An 18,295-nucleotide genomic window follows, 5' to 3' on the forward strand; every position below is an offset into this window, starting at 1 on the left:
TATATGTGTGTGTGTGTACTGTATTTTAAGTGCTGTATTTTAATGCGCATATATATGCACATTAGTACTTGCATTGACCCATGGATAAGTCGACTCAGGTTTTTTTGGGATCAGTTTTTAAACCTAAATTTCTAGACTTATACATGAGTGAATACAGTGCACACATATATATTGAGATTTAAACGGAGCCAGCGTTTCTGGAGCACGGCGATGATCGCAGGTTATCTGCCTGATAAAATATGCAGGGGTTCCGTTTTTGGGAACGGAGAGGTTGTCAAATTTCGGTACCCATGAGTCAGGGAGAGCTCTCCTGCCAAGATGAAACAAAAGCGAGGGAGAGCACGCCGACGGAGGGAGGGGAGCTTGAGCGGTGACTCAGAGCGACGCTTTTGGCGCAGGAGAGACACACAGGCGGACAAAAGGAGCCTAGCGCGGGCGGTGTCAACCAGCCAAAGGCTTCATTTGGGAATAATAGCTGCTTGTGTCTTTGCCGTGCCAGCTGAGAGGGGCGCTTGGCACCCTGGGCACGCCTGCTTAGCCCCATGGAAAACGGGGCAGGGATTGGGGGCTGTTGTAGTGTCACCTTTCTTAAAAGGAGCCCTAGTTACTCCTGATAGACTTATATAAGGGATACCATTTTATTGTGCCATTATATTTAATGGGTCTTGAGCATCCGCGGGTTTTGTTATCCATGGAGGGGATCCTGGAACCAAACCCCAGCGGATACCAAGGGCCCACTGTAAAACGACAAGTCTCTGGATTCCTTAGGATGGAGCTACAACACCTAAAGTAGCGTCAAAGTGCATTATTTCTACAGTGTAGATGCCCCATGATGATGATAATGCATGCATATATATATATATATATATATATATATATATTTAAATACACACTACTAAGGCTTGCCAACATTCAAGTAGTCCAGTTTCGCAGTATTAGGGCTACAGTAATGGCATATAAACACACACATCAAGAAATGAAAGGCAACAAAGCCAATGGTTAGATTAGGGTTGCACAAATGGATTGGTAGCAAACCAAACTCAAGTTCTCAGATTGGCAGTCCTGTTTATTCTCATTATTATTATTATTATTATTATTAGAAATATAATCTGTGATGCGATCTACGATCCGCTATCGCTCAGCATGGTCCCTCAGGCGACGATTTCATATCGCATGACCCAGCGCATTGATAACAATGACACAGGAGCGGAGTCGGGTATTCTTCGGATGCGATGGCTCCCTTCAGCCGCCGCAGCTGCACACTTCTCATCTGTTTATTTCTAAGCGCTTTCTGGTTTTTGTTTTCTGCCTTGTTTCTTTCTAGCAGTTCTTCGTCTCACATTCTTCAGCTGTCTGGATCGCTTTGTCTCCCTCCTTCGTACGCTAATTCAATTGATCCCTATCTTTGTGTTTCTTCCTGGGTTTTGCCTTGGCTTGTTCTCTAGAACTGCTCTTTGCTCTGGTGTTTCCAGAGCATGACCGTTCTTTGAGGAACCTCTACACCAAGTTTGCAATTCGTGGCCCTTGTTTTGGACTACAGCGTCCATCACCTATTGGCTACGCTGGTTAGGTTTGGTGGGAATTGCAGTCTACCAACTCGGAGGGCTGCGCATTGGCCATGCCAGCATCTTTCTTTGCAACTGGTGCTCTCCAGAAATGTTGTTGTCGTGTCCCGTCAAGTCATTTCTGGCGTTTTCTTGGCAAGTTCCTTCAAAAGAGGGTTTGCCATTCCTTTCCTCTGAGGCTGAGAGCTTGTGACTTGCTTGTGGCGACCCAATGGGTTTCATGGCTGACCTAGGAATCGAATTCTGGTCTCCAAAGCCATAGTCCAACGCCCAAACTACTACTCCACAACACAAGGCCTACAATTCCCCTAACTTCCCATCGCTGGTTGGAGCGTCTTGGGGCGCATGTGGAAGACAGCCGCTTGTGGAAAGCACTACTACAGAGTTTATGGGGATATTTTGGCATATAGACTAGAGTATCATTATAAACTTAAATTATAATCTTGTTTGCGTGGTAGAAATAACCGTGTTTCTCTTTAAACTGAAGCTGAAACACTAGGTTTGGCCTTGCATGCCGCCACATTAAGAGAGGGAAAACAGCAAATGTTGAGTAATAGCTAATCCTAAAATTGCACCTACCAACAAATACTTAACTCCCAATTTTACTGCTTTCAGTCAAAGACGTAAATGTCAGTCGGTTGAGGATTGTGGCTTGAAATGTCAGCGGTGTCGAAATGCACAATTTCCAAGGACCCTGCTGATAATTGTTATTAATTGAATTTGATCCTAAAGGGAAAACTCGTTGCTTAAGATGCAAGAGAGCTGTAATCGTTTCCCCTGCAATCCTCAAATCCTTGCCACCGAGTTTGGCACAAAGGGTTGCCTCAAGATCCTTTAAACCGTATTACGTCCTAAATTTTATTCCGTTTTAAATGTTGCCTTCCTCATTCGCACTCGCATCTCTAGAATGGATTTGTATCCACAGATAAAAAAAGATTCATTTAAAAGATTAAAAATAGATGTAATCTACAACATACTTAAAACCCAATCATTGCGGCATCTCTACGCAGTATTTAAATATGACAATATGTAGGACAATAGTTATTGCTACTATGGTTGCTTAGAAGTACTGTTGTGATTTCATTTCAGAGAGATGGAGCTTCCCAGAGTTGTGAGGTCGGAAGAGGAAGACATTAGGACACAAGCAACCTTATGGGAACGGAATAAAGGGTAAGGATAAATCCGGGATAGGGACAGCAGTTCGTGCGCTTTGCTCCCGTTTTCAAGCCGCTTTGGAGAAAGTGCGATTGAAAAGCCGAAACAGATTTTATGGTGTCCAAATGCAAACTAGAATCGGTGGTTTTTGGTTAGTGAATGTTTCCTTTCCAGTACTTGCGTTGGTGGAAAAGGCTTATTGTAAATCACCTCCTGGAACATTTGCGCAGCGAACGAAAAGAAAAATAACGAGTACCCCTTGGAATAGAAATCCGCTCCGGTGCGTGCGCATGTGCCGCTCGAAACGGGGATTGCATGGAAGGCCCTAATTAACTAGCGTTACTCTTCGGTGGATTAAAGTAATTACCGCCGTGATTTATTTTTATGAGGTTATGAAGGTTTGTCTGAGGTAGGCGATTTCCTACGGCCGTGGGACTCTATAAAACCAAATAAATCATGGGGCATTATCCTATGCTGCGCGAATGGGCAGAGGGCCAGGACGCATCGCATAAGATTGATGCATCCCATACGGCTTAAGGGAATCCGCTGCAGCCGGGGAAAGTGGCACAGCAAGCAGCCATGCGCTCGATTCCTTGCGTAGGAGAGATTTTTTTCCCCCAGGAGGAAGCTCCTCGGTTGTGAATCATCCTGCTGCGCTCTTTATCAATTGCATCCCCACATTTTATTCTATACAAGCTTGACATAGGGGCATCTTCCATGGGATTGGTGTTACTAAAGGTTGGCCGTTAGGTACGGATAGCACAGAAGTCCCTTGTCGCAGGAGCTCCACTGGCTGCCCATCCATTTCTGGGCAGAATTCAAAGTGCTGGTCTTGACCTATAAAGCCCTATCTATACAACTCAAATGCAAAGATATAGCCGTGTTAGTCTGTAGACTCAGTATGTGGAAAGCTCTTGCAGCACCATTGAGACTCACTGAAAGAAAGAAGTTGGCAGCATGAGCTCTCCTAGACTTCAGTCTACTTCCTCAGATTCATATTATTATTATTATTATTATTATTCAAAGATATAGCCATGTTAGTCTGTAGAGTCAATATGTAGAGAGATCTCGTAGCACCTCTGAGACTAACCGAAAGAAAGACGTTGGCAGCATGAACAGTATGTGCATCTGAAGAAGTAGACTGAAGTCTGCAACAACAACGACAAGAGCCACAAATTTATTTATGTCCCGCCTCTCCAATGAGAGCGAGGCGGCTTACAACAATATTATAAACATTAAAAGACAATAAAATACAATGCCCCATAAACCCACCTACCCTCCAACCCACCATAAACCAATACAGTCAAAAGCTCCTACTGCCAACTCCTTATACAAAAGCTGCTGCTGCCAACTTCTTTCTTTCAGTGAGTCTCAAAGGTGCTACAAGAACTCTCTCTACATACTATACAGCTCAAGTCCAGGTTATTTGGAGGGCCGTTCTCCCTCATACAAATCTGCCCACGTTTTGAGATCGTCTGGGGTGGTACTTCTCTCTGGCTTGCCATCATCAGAGGTACTTTTGGTGGGAATGTGGGAGAGGACCTTCCCAGGGTCTGGAGCATCTTTTCCAGGGAGGCTAGACTAGCACCTTTCTACTATCTGTCTGCAAGCGAAAGTCGGCCCTCTACGTTTACGGCTTTGGCTTTTGCGGATTTGATTAATACGTTCGCTCTAGGAAACGCTAGGTCCTCCAAAGAAATTCTGCGGGACGTTGACCACAGAGTTGCGCTGGAGGACCTAGACAAAACACTCCTCTAGGCATCTGTAGGCCCTCCAGCATTACTCTATGGTCAAATTCTAGCCACAGAGTTGCGCTGGAGGACTTGGAGATTCCTAGAGAGGCGTTCTCTTAGGCAAAAAGAAGAGTGAGTTTCTTTATATTTGCACTTTTTCCACATTCACAGAGGGCCCTTCACCCCCAACCTCAGCAAATGTGGAGGGACCGCTGTAGAAACCGTTTTATTCCCAAAGATCTTTGATCATCGATTTATTTATAATGCGTTTTGAACATGAAATGACCCCCAGATGCACATTCCTAAGTTGCCCTGAGTATTTATTATATGCTTTAGGAGTCTTGGAACGATGGAATCTAGCGATTCGCAGATTTCTTTAATAGCGTAGATGGATTTAGCTTTCGATGCAATTGACAGAGTCTGTTGTTTTAATTAATAATAATAATAATAACAACAACATTAATTTATATCCCGCCTCTGTTTCTTTCGACATCAGTGTGCTTATGCACCTGAGCATAACAACACATCAGATACTAGTCCACAAAATACTACAGCGATTTGTCTTTATGGTTTCATAAGACTGCTTTGTTCTCTCTTTCCTTGGCTAGAAAGTTCCTGCATAACTTGGCGGCTCATCCAAAAGGAAAAGAAAAGGAAGGAACATTTCACTACGGTAAATGTCTATTTATTTATAGTAGAGGGAAGCTAGTTAATCTGGAATGTAGGTTGCGGCGGGTGGAGATGTTGCGTTTGACATTGCTTTTCTTGTCGCTCTTTGCAGGGATTTGACGCTTCACGCGGTTCAAAAAGGTTTCGGCGTGTCTTGATGGAACGTAGTGCAACATATGTTTGGAAATAAAAGAAGTACATTTGGCACGGTTTCGAATCTGCGGATGGCATTTGGATCGGAAGAAGGCAACGGAAGCTTTGTCGTTCCAAATTTGCTTCCTTTTTTTAGAACTAAAGGTGAGGGTTTCTTAGGTAAGGAATATCACGCTGTGAAAACTCAATTCTACCATTTTTACACCTGATTTATGTCCCAGGTAGCCTTGAGTAAATCGACTCGGTCTGATTTAGTAGCCCCTTTGTTTCGAATAGGACAAACCCCTTGCAAATCCAAGCGTTTTGTCTGAACTGGGTTGTGGATCAAGCTGCAAATTTTATCTCCCTTTCCTCTGCTGCGATGAATATGTCAGTGTGCCATTCAAGCCCATTAAGGCGCTTTAATATGCACATGTTTGCAACGTTGCTAAAATAATGCAGTCTTTCCACATGGGACACACTACATCCACTGAGGTCACGTGGCAAAAGTTTCAGCGCCACTCGGTGCGCTTGACTTGGAATGCCAATTTAGGCTTTGAACAAGGATTTATAGATTCAGAAAGGATTGCATCAACAAGATTTGCTAGACGCTCTGTGTTTCTATTAGCATTAGTGCTTCCTAATGTTGAGGTGGAATCTCTTCTCCTGTAGTCTGAATCCATTGCTCCGGATCCAGTTCTCTGGAGCTGCAGAAAACAAGCTTGCTTCATCCTCATTATGACACTCCTTCAAATATTTAAACAGGGTCATCATATCACCTCTTAATTGTTTCTTCTCCAGGCTAAACATCCCAAGCTCCCTAAGTCGTTCCTCGTAGGGCATGGCTTCCAGACCCTTCACCATTTTAGTCGCTCTCCTTTGGACATGCTCCGGTTTCTCAACATCCTTTTTGAATTGTGGTGCCCAGAACTGGACACAGTCTTCCAGCTGGGGCCTGACCAAAGCAGAATAGAGTGGCACTATTACTTCCCTTGATCTAGACACTATACTTCTATTGATGCAGCCTAGAATCGCATTGGCCTTGTTAGCTGCCGCATCACACTGTTAACTCATGTCCAACCTGTGGTCTATTAGGACTCTTAGATCCTTTTCACACATAGTCTTGTTAAGCCAGGTGTCCCCCATCCTTTATTGGTGCATTTAATTTTTTCTGCCTAAGTGCAGTAGTACCTTACATGTCTTTGTACTGAAGTCCATTTGTTAGTTGGCCCAGCTTTCTAGTCTCTTCATTTTGAATTTTGCTCCTCTCTTTGGGGGTATTAGCTCCTCTTCCCAATTTGGTGTCATCTGCAAATTTGATAAGCATGCCCTCTAGTACTTCGTCCAAGTCGTGGATAAAGATGTTGAATAGCACTGGGCCCAGGACAGAACCCTGTGGTTTTTGTGGTGACTTCTCTCCAGGACGAAGAAGAGAGCCATTGCTGAGCACCCTTTGGGTTCGGCCCGTCAACCAATTGCGAATCAGTGTAACACATAGAATCATAGAGTTGGAGATAACCCCAAAGGCCATCCAGTCCAACCCCATTCTGCCATGCAGGAACTCTCCATCAAAACATCCCCATTGACAGATGGCCATCCAGACTCTTTTTAAAACCTCCAAAGAAGACTGTGCCCGACTCCAAGGCAATATATTCCACTGTCGAACAGCCCTTACTCTCAGGAAGTTCCTCCTAATGTTGAGGTGGAACCTCTTTTCCTGGAGCTTGCATCCATCGCTCCGCGTTCTAATCTCTGGAGCAGCCGAAAACAAGCTTGCTCCCTCCTCAACATGACATCCCTTCCAATATTTAAACAGGGCTATCCTATCACCTCTTAACCTTCTCTTCTCCAGGCTAAGCATCCCCAGCTCCTTAAGTCGTTCCTCATAGGGCTTCATGGTTTCCAGACCCTTCACCATTTTAGTCGCCCTCCTTTGGACACATGGCTCTAGTTTCTCGGTGTCCGTTTTGAATTGTGGGGCCCAGAACTGCGTTGTCTTGCTCACATTTTACAAAGGATATCACGGGGGACCTAATGTTGAGCTGAAATCTCTTTTCCTGTATCTTTCAGGACATGGGGGACCTTGTCAAAGGCCTTGCTGAAATCAAGATATGCCAAGTCTACAGCATCCCATCTTTTCTCCATCTTGTCCTTTTATCTGTTCAGCTTCAGTGCATGATTCTAGATTATAGCATCATGAAAAGGAAAGGGAAGCATCCCCTTTGCCTATTCTCTGCTATTTCACGCCGATCTTAACCACTCTTAATTTGTCTCCTCCATGCTCCAAATTGCTAATGCCCTTCTCTGTCATAATATCAGAAATGAATCAGTTGGATCTGGGGTGTCTGACTTAACCTTGCTTAGCAGATGTTCCTCGCGACGGATTAATACAGAGATCTTTGTTTTATTGCCTTTCCCAGGAAAGGATGGTATTGCACCAGGTGCTTAAGTCTCAATCGATGTCAGGCAGAATTGGCTCCGCGCGACACCAAAAACACAACGAGAAACCTTTCGCCGGAGCGTCGCGCTCTTGTGTTACAGGGGCGACCTTTTTGGCCAAAGGCGAGGAAGATAAACAACTAACGGGAGATGGAGAGAATTGATCCAAAATAACAGAACAAGGGTGAGCCATATAGCATAACATTAGCCGTTTCTGTGGCTAATTGACTTCCATTTCGTACATCATCCAGCGTGAAATAGGAGGCTGCGCATGGGTCGGATTTCCGCGTTTCGTTTACGTGTTTCCAACGGTTGGGTTTAGAAAAACCAAAACAGGACTCAAATGCCTTGGGGAGATTATTATTAACTGACTGAGAAGCTAACCTTTTTGAATAGCCTTTGGAAATAGCACCGAAATAGTGTTCCCTGCTATTGTTCTGAACCAGAGCGATTGTTTCTTCAACTCCAGCGGCGATTCCTCCATTTTGTGTTTATATGACATTTGCCTTCTGAAGATCTTGTAGCACCTTTGAGATGCAATGAAAGAAAGAAATTGGAAGCGTGTGCTTTTGTAGACGTCAGTCTGCTTCCGCAGATGGATTCGGTGGAGTGGAAGCCAGAGACAGACACACATATATATGCCATTGGTGTGTGAGGATGTCAGTTCAAACTGCAAATCCTTTGTGTATGGAAATGAAGTTGTAGGTCCTATACATACATACATACATATATATATATATATATATACATACACACACACCTCAATGGCATGTATATGTATATATGTGTGTGTGTGTGTGTGCCTGGCTTCCTGGGTCTTTGAGCCATTGGTCCACAGAGACCTTTTCAGAAAAGAAAAGAACAATTGTAATCAATGGGGACAAATATGTTGCTGGTCTTAGGAAATACAGCCTTAAAGGAAGAGTCTGGGAAAGTGTTTAGAATACTGTGTTAAAAATCTGTTTTACATTGCAGGAATAAACCCAGTTTGAGGCTGCTTTAGCTGCCCTGGCTCGGTGCTAGGGAACCCTGGGAGTTGTAGTTCGTTGCGGCACTGAAGCGCTCTGACAGAGAAGACTCAATGTCTCACAAAAAAAAACACCCTGCAACTCCCAGGGTTGTAGGCTCGATGTGTGAGAAAAAACTACAGCTCCCAGAATGCCCTAGCCATGGAACCATGGCAGCTACAGCAGTGTCAAATAGTGGATTATTCCTGCTCTGGACCAGAGAAGGCTCAATGTGTGAGAAAAACTACAACTCCCAGAATGCCCTATCAATTCAGCCAGGGCAGTTAAAACTGTCTAAAAGAGAAGGCTCGATGTGTGAGAAAAAACTGCAACTCCCAGAATGCCCTAGCCATGGAGCCATGGCAGTTAACAGTGTCTAAATAGATCCTGCTTTGCCTCAGAGAGAAGGCTCAATGTCCGGCAAAAACTACAACTCCCAGAGAGAAAGAGGAGGCGTGGCTAAGGGGGCGTGGATTCGCTCTTTTCTAGCCCCGCCCCTTTCCCTCCGCGCATGCTCCGTTGGGTCTACTGTCGTTCCTCCCCCCTCCCTGTCGGTGTCCGGCTCCTGCGCATGCGCGAGGGCGCGCTCTCCGAAGCGCCGAGTGCGAAGGAAGCCGGAGGAGGAGGAGGAGGGTCGGGAGAGGCTGCTCTGCGGGGCAGATGCGAAGCCATGGCGGGCGGCCTCTGCAGCTTTGAGGAGAGGAGCTACCGCCGCTTCCTGGAGCTCTTCCTCCTCGAGTTCCGGGGACCCTTCCAGGCGGAACCCCAAGAAGAAGGAGGAGAAGGAGAGGAGGAGGAGGAGGAGGAGGAGGTGGTTGTGGAAGAGGATGCCCAGGCCTCTGCCGCTTCTTCTTCCCCCGAGGGAGGCAGCCCCTGCGGCGGGGAAGCCCAGCCCGAGGAGCCCCCGGCGGCGCCGGCGCCCGAGCCTCCCGCCGCTGCCCCCGCTCCGCCGGCGGCGCCTCTGCTGCCGCCTTTGCCGTCCCTTCCCCGGCCGCTGTCGGAGGGCATCACCGAGGAGGAGGTGGAGGGCGAGTGCCTGGACCTCTGCCTCCAGCAGCTCTACAAGTAGTGAGTGAGGGAAGGAGGGAGGGAGGGAGGGAAGGGAGAGAAAGAGACAGGGAAAGAAGAAGAGCTGGAAGGAAAGAAGGAAAGAAAGAGGTGTGGAGGGAGAGATGGGGAGAATGAGAAAGGGAGAGAAAGAAAGAAAGAAAGAAAGAGGTGTGGAGGGAGAGATGGGGAGGAGAAGGCAGGAAGGGAGAGAAAGAAAGAAAGAAAGGGGTGTGGAGAAAGAGATAGGGAACGAAGAAGAGATGGGAGGAAGGAGAGAGCGTGGAAAGGAGGGAAGGAAAGAAAGAAAGGGGTGGAGGAAGAGAAGGGAGAAAGGGATGAAGGAAGAGAGAGAGAAGGGAAGAAAAAAGGGGTGTGGAGGGAGAGACAGGGAAGGAAGGGGAGAATGAGAAAGGGAGGGAGGCAAAGGCAGAGAGAAGGAAGGAAGGTGTGGAGGCAGAAATGGGGAGAAAGAAGGAGAAGGGAGAATGAGAAAGGGAGGGTGGAAGGAAAAGGAAGAGAGAGACGGGTGGAAGGAAAGGAGTGAAGAGGAGTGGAGGGAGAGATGGGGGAAAGGGGAAGAGGGAGGGGGGAAGGAAAAGGAAGAGAGAGATGGGTAGAAAGAAGGAAAGAGGTGAAAGGAAGGAGAGAGAGTGGAAAGGATGGAAAGAAAGAAAAAGGGGTGTGGAGGGAGAGATGAAGGGAAGAGAGCCAGAAAGGAAGGGGGAAATGAAAGAGAGAAGGATTGAAAGAGGTGTGGAGGGAGAGATGGGGAAGGGAGGGAGGAAGAGAGACATGAGAGAAAGAGGGATGTGAAGGGAGACATAGGGAAGGAAGGAAGGAAGGAGGAGAATGAGAAAGGGAGAGAGGAGAAAGGGAAATGGGAAGGAAGAAGGGATGGACCTCTGCCTCCAGCAGGAAGAGAAGGAAGGAAGGAAGGAAGGAAGGAAGGAAGGAAGGAAGGAAAGAGGTGTGGAGGGAGAGATGGGGAGAAGGGAAGGGTGCTAGGAAGACAGAAGGGAGGGAAGGGGGGTGAGAAAGGGAGAGGGAAATAAAGGAAGGGAGGGAAGGAAGAAAGGGGAAATAAAGGAAAGGGAGGAAGAAAAGAGATTAAAGGGGAGAATGAGAGGGGGAAGAAAGGAAATGGAGGAAGAAAGGGATGGAAGGGTAGTAAGAAGGTGAAAGGGAAATAGAAAGGGAGGAATAAGGAAGAGAGAGATGGATGGAGGAAAAAGAGTGGGAGGGAGGGAAGGAAGTGGGAGAATGAGAAAAGGGAAACGGAGAAAGAAAAGAATGAATGTGAGATAGGAAGGGAGGGGAAGAATGAGAAAGAGAAGGAATAAGGAAGAGGGAGGGATGGAGGAAGGAAGGAAGGGGTGAATGAGAAAGGCAGGGGGATAAAGGAAATCTGTGATGGAAGGAAGGAGAGATGTCAGAATAGCAAGAGAGGGGGAAAGAGGGAAGAAAGAAAGGTGGAAAAAAGAGAAGAAGGATGGAGAGAGGGAAGGTAGAAAAGCTAGTGGAAGAGCTGGAGGAAAAAAGAAAGAAAAATGGGGAGATTGAGAAAAGATGGGAAGGAGGAAAGAGTCTGGGGGAGATGGAAGGGAGAAAGGGATGGAAAGGAGTAAAGAAAGAGATGGAAGGAAGGAAAGGAGGGGGGCTTGTCAAGTCAACAATGTATGGAGGTTTTCCTCACCTAGCACCCCCTCCACTTATTATTGCTGTTGTTATATTGGGTTTATTGCAATTGTCGTCATGATCGCCATCACCGGCTGCGTTTATGGTAGATGTGTTACATACAGCCGGCCAAACGCACAGAAGACAAATGATGTCTCTGTCAAGGCAGCTTTCTGCGATGTTTAAGTGTAACGCGGGGCTCAACCCATAAACGTCACGTCCATTGAAAAAAGGAAGGCCTTTTAAGCAGCCGTCCTTTTCAGGAGAGCGGTGGTGCCGCCATCTCCCTTTCTCTCTCCCTCTTTAGCCCTGGAATGAGATGAATGGATCATTTCATGACAGCCTCCTAAGCTTCTGGGTTGTCCATATGGGAAAGGATTCCCTTGAATGCAGACTGAAAGCCCAGCACCAAATAATCCAGTCTCATATCTCTGGCTTGGAATATATACATGTATGTATGAGTGTTTCTGAACATATGCAGGGACCTCCAGGTCTTTTTAGCATAGGGATTCCAGAGAACATAGGAAAGGGTGTCTCTGGGCGTGTGCAGAGTGTGTCGTTCTCTCCCCGCCGACTCCTTTTCGTCTCTCTCCTCCCCTGCTCCGTCTCTAGGATTAGCAAACACAATTTCGGTGTCAAACGGTGTGACTTTGAGCCCTGGCAAACGTTCGTTTTGGAAAGCGGGGGTCTTCCATCTGGGGTCTTGATTCAAGCCAGGCTGGAGCAATGCTTCTGCAAATGCTTCTCTCTCAGGCTGGTGGAAAACAAGGGGATCTGCATGCAGGGTTTCGCCTTCCGTTTCCTCAGCCACCCTCCCCTACAAATCTAGATGGGTTTAAAGAGTCAGGCTTCAGCTTGGGTTCCTTCCAGTTCAGCTTGAATCCCAACATCCATTTTGTCTTATGAATCCTCGGCGCCCCTGCAGTGCTTGGTCCCGGATCTTCCACACCATCTCGTTCCCAGAGTATATCAAATCATAGGACCGACGTACGGCTTTTGGCTGCCTGACGCAAAGGTGGCGTCTTGTTTTCGTGATGTGTCTAGAAGCCGACCTTCCTGGCAGGTGAATAGGAGTTTGGCACTGGCAAAGAGGCAACCGCTTGTGCTGGGTTTGCGTGGGAGGGCAGGGCGCTTGGGGCTTAGGAGAAGTAGGCTAGACACACACACAACTCTGCCCTCCTATATCTCCCTGCCTGCGTCCTTGCATCCGTTGCCTGATGCACCTCTTTCATTCTGGCTGGTTTTCGGTCCTCACTAGAATCTTAACAGTTTGCTTCCTTCCTCATCTCTAGAATATGCAGGTTGATAGCAGAGTGAATACAAGCATGTGCAGAGTGCCTTCCTCTTTTGCCTGTCTGTCTGATGAATGGAGACCAAGGTGTTGGATATGCAGGCTGGTGTCCGCTCTTGCTTCAGAGGTCAAAGAACTTAGAATCATAGTTGGAAGAGACCCCAAGGGCCATCCAGTCCAACCCCCTTCTGCTATGCAGGAACTCACAATCCAAACACCCCTCTGACAGATGGCCATCCAGGCCTCTGTTTAAAGACCTCCGAAGAAGGAGACTCCACCGCACTCCGAGGGAATGTGCCTCTCCTCTGCAGAAAATAAAGACTTTTTAAAGTTACTAGATTGGTTTGAGCATTTGTAAGTGACTATCCAGGAAGACAAGTATATGTGTATTGGGTGCCGAATTGATAGTGTTGAGAGAAAGGTTAGTACTTGGATGGGAGACGGCCAAGGAATGCCAGGTGCTGGGGGCTCTATTTCCGAGGAAGGAGCTGACAAAACCACCCCTGAGTCTTCCTCGCCAAAGAAAACCCTATGAAATCCATGGGCTTGTCATACGTCAACAGGTGACCTGAAGGCACATATACACATAGGGAAATGTATCCTGGTTAGCTCACAAGTGCTGTCTTTCTATGCCACCTGATTGCTGGCCGTGAAGAGCCTCTTGGGCTGAGCCCATGGGTACTATGCTTGATGGATAAGTGTGTACTTTGCATGGAAAATGTCCTTAATTTTAAGTGTGGCTCATCCAGGTAGAACTGGAAAAGATTCCTGCGCCAGCCCCTAGAGAGATACCACCGACCCAGGCAGACACATTGAATTTGAGGGACCAGTTGTTGTCTGACTTGCCATCAGGCAGCTTGCCGTGGATCTGCTTCAAGCAGACTTTTAGCAAAATCATGAAGACTAGACCTGCTGTAATTCAGGAGCAGAGTAGCTGCTTTGTATGCAGAGCATCCCAGGCTCAGTTCTCGAGCATCTCCAGATCGGGCTGGGAAAGACTCCTGTCTTCTTATTGGAGAGCTGCTGCCGTCAGCGCTGATGGTAATGATCCCGATCGTCTGATGCAGGATAAAGGATCTTGCAATGTTCCCATAAGTCTTGGTCCAAACTGTGTGAGAGGACAATGACAGGGCGGGAAGAAGACTCAAGGAGAGTTGTATAACAGAAGGGAGTTGGCATCAGAAACCGGAGGAGGAGGAAGGAGTTTGTGGGATGTGCAGAGCATTGTTAATGAAGGACCGGAGGCCACACAGATGGAGGTGGGAGCGTCTAAAAGGATCGAGACAGAGGGAGAACTTGACTTCTCTGTTGAGCTAGGCCTTGGGAGAATATCTACAGAAGAGAGCGCTAGAAAAACAGTTATATCTGTGGTGTCCAATGTCTTGAGTACCCTTTCTTTCTATAGGCCAGTGGGGCAACAGACACAGACCGAGCTGTGGTACGGTAGGAGGTATGCATTGAACTCTTTCCTCTTTGCGTCATGCTTTCAGGTCTCTTCACACCAAACTTGTGGAGGAGGCTGAGTCGGAAATGACTTTGAGGGCACACACCACCACCACAAACATAACTATTTCCACCACCTTCCATGTTATCACAGACTTGACCATTTGCGGCCAGATGCGCCATGTAGGCATGTATGTGATAACATGGACAGTGGTGGGAATAGTACTAGAAAATCTTACATGGTGGTATAGATTTGGGTGGTGTTGTGTGCCTTCAGGTCATTTCTATCATATGGTGACCCTAAGGCATCATAGGGTTTTCTTGGCCAGATTTGTTCTTGGCCAGATTTGCCAATGTCTTCCCACAAGGCTGAGAGCGTGCCACTTGCCCAGGCCATCCAGTGGGTTTCATGGCTGAGTTAGAATCATAGAGTTGGAAGAGACCGCAAGGGCCCTGATCCAGTCCAACCCCATTCTGCCATGCAGGAAATCCAAATCAAAGCATCCCCATCGACAGATGGCCATCCAGCCTCTGCTTGAAGACCTCCAAGTAGGGAGATTCCACTACGCTCTGAGGAAAGAGTGTGTTCCACTATCGAACAGCCCTTACTGTCAGTTAGTTCCTCCTAATGGTGAGGAGGAATCTCTTTTGCTGTAGTTTGCATCCATTGTTCCGGGTCCTGTTCTCTGGAGCAGCAAAAACCAAGCTTGCTCCCTCCTCAACATGACATCCCTTCAAATATTTAAACAGGGCTATCCTATCACCTCTGAACCTTCTCTTCTCCAGGCTAAACATCCCCAGCTCCCTAAGTCGTTCTGGAAGCATGGCTTCCAGACCCTTCACCATTTTAGTTGCTCTCCTTTGGACATGCTCCAGCTTCTCAACATCCTTCTTAAATTGTGGTGCCCAGAACTGGACACAATATTCCAGGTGGTGCCTGACCAAAGCAGAATAGAATGGCACTATTACTTTCCTTGATCTAGACGCTATACTTCTATTGATGCAGCCTAAAATCACATTGGCCTTTTTAGCTGCTGCGTCACACTGTTGACTCATGTTCAACTTGTGGTCTACTTGGACTCCCAGATCCTTTTCACATGTAGTCTCCTTAAGCCAGGTGTCGCCCATCCTATATCTATGCATTTCATTTTTCTGCCCTAAGTGCAGTACCTTACATTTCTCTGTGTTGAATTTCATTTTGTTAGCTTTGGCCCAGCTTTCTAGTCTATTCAGGTCATTTTGAATCTTGATCCTGTCCTCTGGGGTATTAGCTACTCCTCCTAATTTGGTGTCATCTGCAGATTTGATAAGTATGCCCCCAATTTTGTCCTCCAAGTCATTGATAAAGATGTTGAATAGCACTGGACAGAGCCTCACTGGACACCCCACTGGTCACTTCTCTCCAGGATGAAAAGGAGCCATTGTTGGGCACCCTTTGGCTTCGGCCAGTCAACCAGTTACAAATCCATGTAACAGTTGCCAGTTAGGAACTGAACCTTGGTCCCCAGAGTTGTAGTCCCACACCTTGACCGCTGCTTATGTGCACATCAGTGGTGATTTTACAGCGTATGTTGAGCATGGCTTTGATTGCCTTCAGGTATCAGTATGGCTGGGCAGAGGTCTTCTGGCTACCTCTTCTTTCTGTTTTGGCTCGCCTGCTGCTTCTGGAGGAGGACATGTTGGGAGAACCATGAATTGTGGTCTGTGCAGCAGTTTGACAGGGGAAGATGATCGCCTCCCACCTTTCTTAGAACAAGGATGAGTATTTCAAGACTTGTTTGCTAGTAGACGGAGACAGGGGAGGGGAAGCATTTTATTTACAAGCTGGAAAGCATCGCTGTCAGAAATGAGGAGCTGTTTCATCAAAACAATTCACAGAGGGGCAGCCCTGTTAGTCGGTTGCAGCGAAAACAACCCACAATTGTCCGATTCCATTCATTAGAATAAAAGCTTTTGTGGACTCTGGCCCAGTGTGTCCTTTGTTATCCAGAATAACACAGATGGAAAGAGATAGGATTGTAGACTGTTCCATTGTGTCTGCGTGTCCCATGTTGCAGATGTATTTTTATTGGCTGTTAAAGTGGCTATTCCACATATAGTAAAGGAGCTATTCCACATACACTTGGCTCTGTGTGTGTGTGTTGTGCGCACGCCTTCAAGTCTCCTATTGACTCATGGTGACCTCATGGGTTTTGCATTGGGTCTTCTTAGGCAAAGGATACTCAGAGGTGGTTTTGCCAGTTCCTTCTGGTGAAATAATACCAGCACCTGGTATTACTTGTTGGTACTAACCAACTAACTAAGCAGGGCTGAACCTGCTTATATTCCAAGATCCAACAGGATCAGGGGCATTTGATGGCATAGAGCAGTGGTCCCCAATCTGTGCCCTTTAAAGGACTTTGGACTTCATCTCCCAGAAGCCTCAGACATATTGGGATTCTGGGCACTGAGGTCCAAAATTCCTTAAAAGAGCACAGTTTGGGGACTACTGTCATAGAGGAACGATTGTAGTATATTATGATAACTCTAGAGACCAGGGTTCGAATCCCCATTCGGCCACGCAAACCCACTGGGTGAGTTTGGGCAAGTCACCTTGTCTCAGCCTCAGAGGATGGCAAAGGCAAACCCCCTCTGAACAAATCTTGCCAAGAAAACCCCATGATATATGCCCACCTTAGGGTTGCCATAAGTCGGAAACGACTCGAAGGCACACAACGACAGAAACTTGGGCCTACAGGACTGTTTTGCAGCTTTGTGTAAAACAGGAGCAGATGGAAGCTATCCCCAGTGCAAAAAACCACTAAGCTCACTTACTCATCCTTTGTGCCTGGCATCCTGCTTTGTTTAGCTTGTTAGAATGGTTGTTAGTGATCTTTTATTTAAAAGAAAGCTTTTAAGATTGATCCTGCCAGAGGAGACAAATGAGCCTAAGAAAACAAGAACAGGGGGAGCCTTTTGTCCCTGAGCTGATCATTGTAATGAAAGGCGTTACTCCGGTTGCTGGAGGAATAGAGCAAAGAGGTCTTAAGAGTTACGCAAGGCTTTTATATTCCAACCTCGGCGATGAGGAACTTAAAAAATAGATTTGAATTAACAACAAAAAAAGAAAGTATTTACTTGTCTGCAAAAAGAAAGTAGGGAGGGTGCCAGGCTGAACTTCTCTAAGGGAGTTTCAAAGCCTGGGGGCAGCCACTGAGAAGGCCCTCTCCCTGTTCCTATAGCAATGTGAGACAGCATAGTATTTATTTGTGCCTTCATTGCATTTATATTTCTAATTACATTTCTAGCCATTCCTCCAATGAGCTCAAGGCTCATTGTGCTATAAGACACGCTGAGAGAGAAAGGAGGACTTGCTTATTTTCATTATCATTTTCCTTATTATGATTTCATGGCTCAATAGGGGCTGGAACCCGAACCTCCCAATTCTCAGTTGAATGCACATGTACTATCCATCTTTCTGAAAAGATAAACTACATTGGAGTTAGTGTTTCTCTCCCCCCCCCCCATTCTTTTGTCGGAATCAAATATAACACGTTGGCTTAATCCGGAAAGAACTACAGTTGGCCCTCGCCATTTGTGGCTTTGACCTTTGCAGATGTGCATATGTCCTCTCTAGGAATCTCTAGGTCCTCCAGTGCAACTCTGCTAAGATGTTGACCATAGAGTTCTGCTAGAAAACCTAGACACTTCTCTAGGCATTTGTAGGCCCTCCAGCATCGTCCTGTGACCCAACTTCCAGCAGATGTTGACCACAGAGTTGCACCGGAGGACCTGGAGATGCCTAGAGAGGTGTTCTCTTAGGTAGAAAGAACAGTGTTGTTGTTTTTTATTTACAATTTTACCACCATCGCAGGGGTCCTTCACCCCGATCCCAGCTAATGTGGAGGGACCACTGTAGTTTTCCTTCTAAACTACGCAACCTATCTGCTTGCCACTGTACTACCGAATGGATTAAGAAGGGTTCCTCATTTGCCTCAATTCCACCTTTCTTGCAAGCTCCGTTCCCTGTTATATCCACACCGTCTCCACTAAACAACTCCACCTGAGTGTAAGACGGTAGAAAACATTAAAAACCATCTCAAATATTGCTCCTCCCATATGAAATCTGTTGACACCAACAAGAGAAAGTGGTACTGA

The 18,295-nt window shown here is 46.6% G+C and overlaps 1 protein-coding gene and 1 long non-coding RNA gene across 3 annotated transcripts in view; both read left to right on the forward strand.

Annotated features, from left to right (window-relative positions):
* Nucleotides 1-2,652: 2,652 nt before the first annotated feature.
* On the forward strand, nt 2,653-7,555 carry LOC149286450 (uncharacterized). Its single transcript, XR_016277614.1, has 4 exons — nt 2,653-2,735; nt 5,062-5,126; nt 5,235-5,419; nt 7,325-7,555. It is a non-coding gene; the product is annotated as an uncharacterized LOC149286450 (long non-coding RNA).
* Nucleotides 7,556-9,294: 1,739 nt separating this feature from the next.
* The window catches only part of PPM1E (protein phosphatase, Mg2+/Mn2+ dependent 1E), a 69,366-nt gene continuing 60,365 nt past the window's right edge, over nt 9,295-18,295 (forward strand). For both annotated transcript variants that reach the window (XM_089494143.1, XM_089494145.1), the window contains exon 1: nt 9,295-9,768. In XM_089494143.1, the coding sequence (XP_089350269.1) occupies nt 9,371-9,768 (398 nt within the window). In that variant the 5' untranslated portion in view covers nt 9,295-9,370. The remainder of the gene's footprint in view (nt 9,769-18,295) is intronic.

The sequence above is a fragment of the Sceloporus occidentalis genome, unplaced genomic scaffold (assembly GCF_023333645.1).
Source record: "Sceloporus occidentalis isolate IW3139 unplaced genomic scaffold, rSceOcc1.0.p SCAF_69, whole genome shotgun sequence".
Taxonomy (NCBI): Eukaryota; Metazoa; Chordata; class Lepidosauria; order Squamata; family Phrynosomatidae; genus Sceloporus; species Sceloporus occidentalis.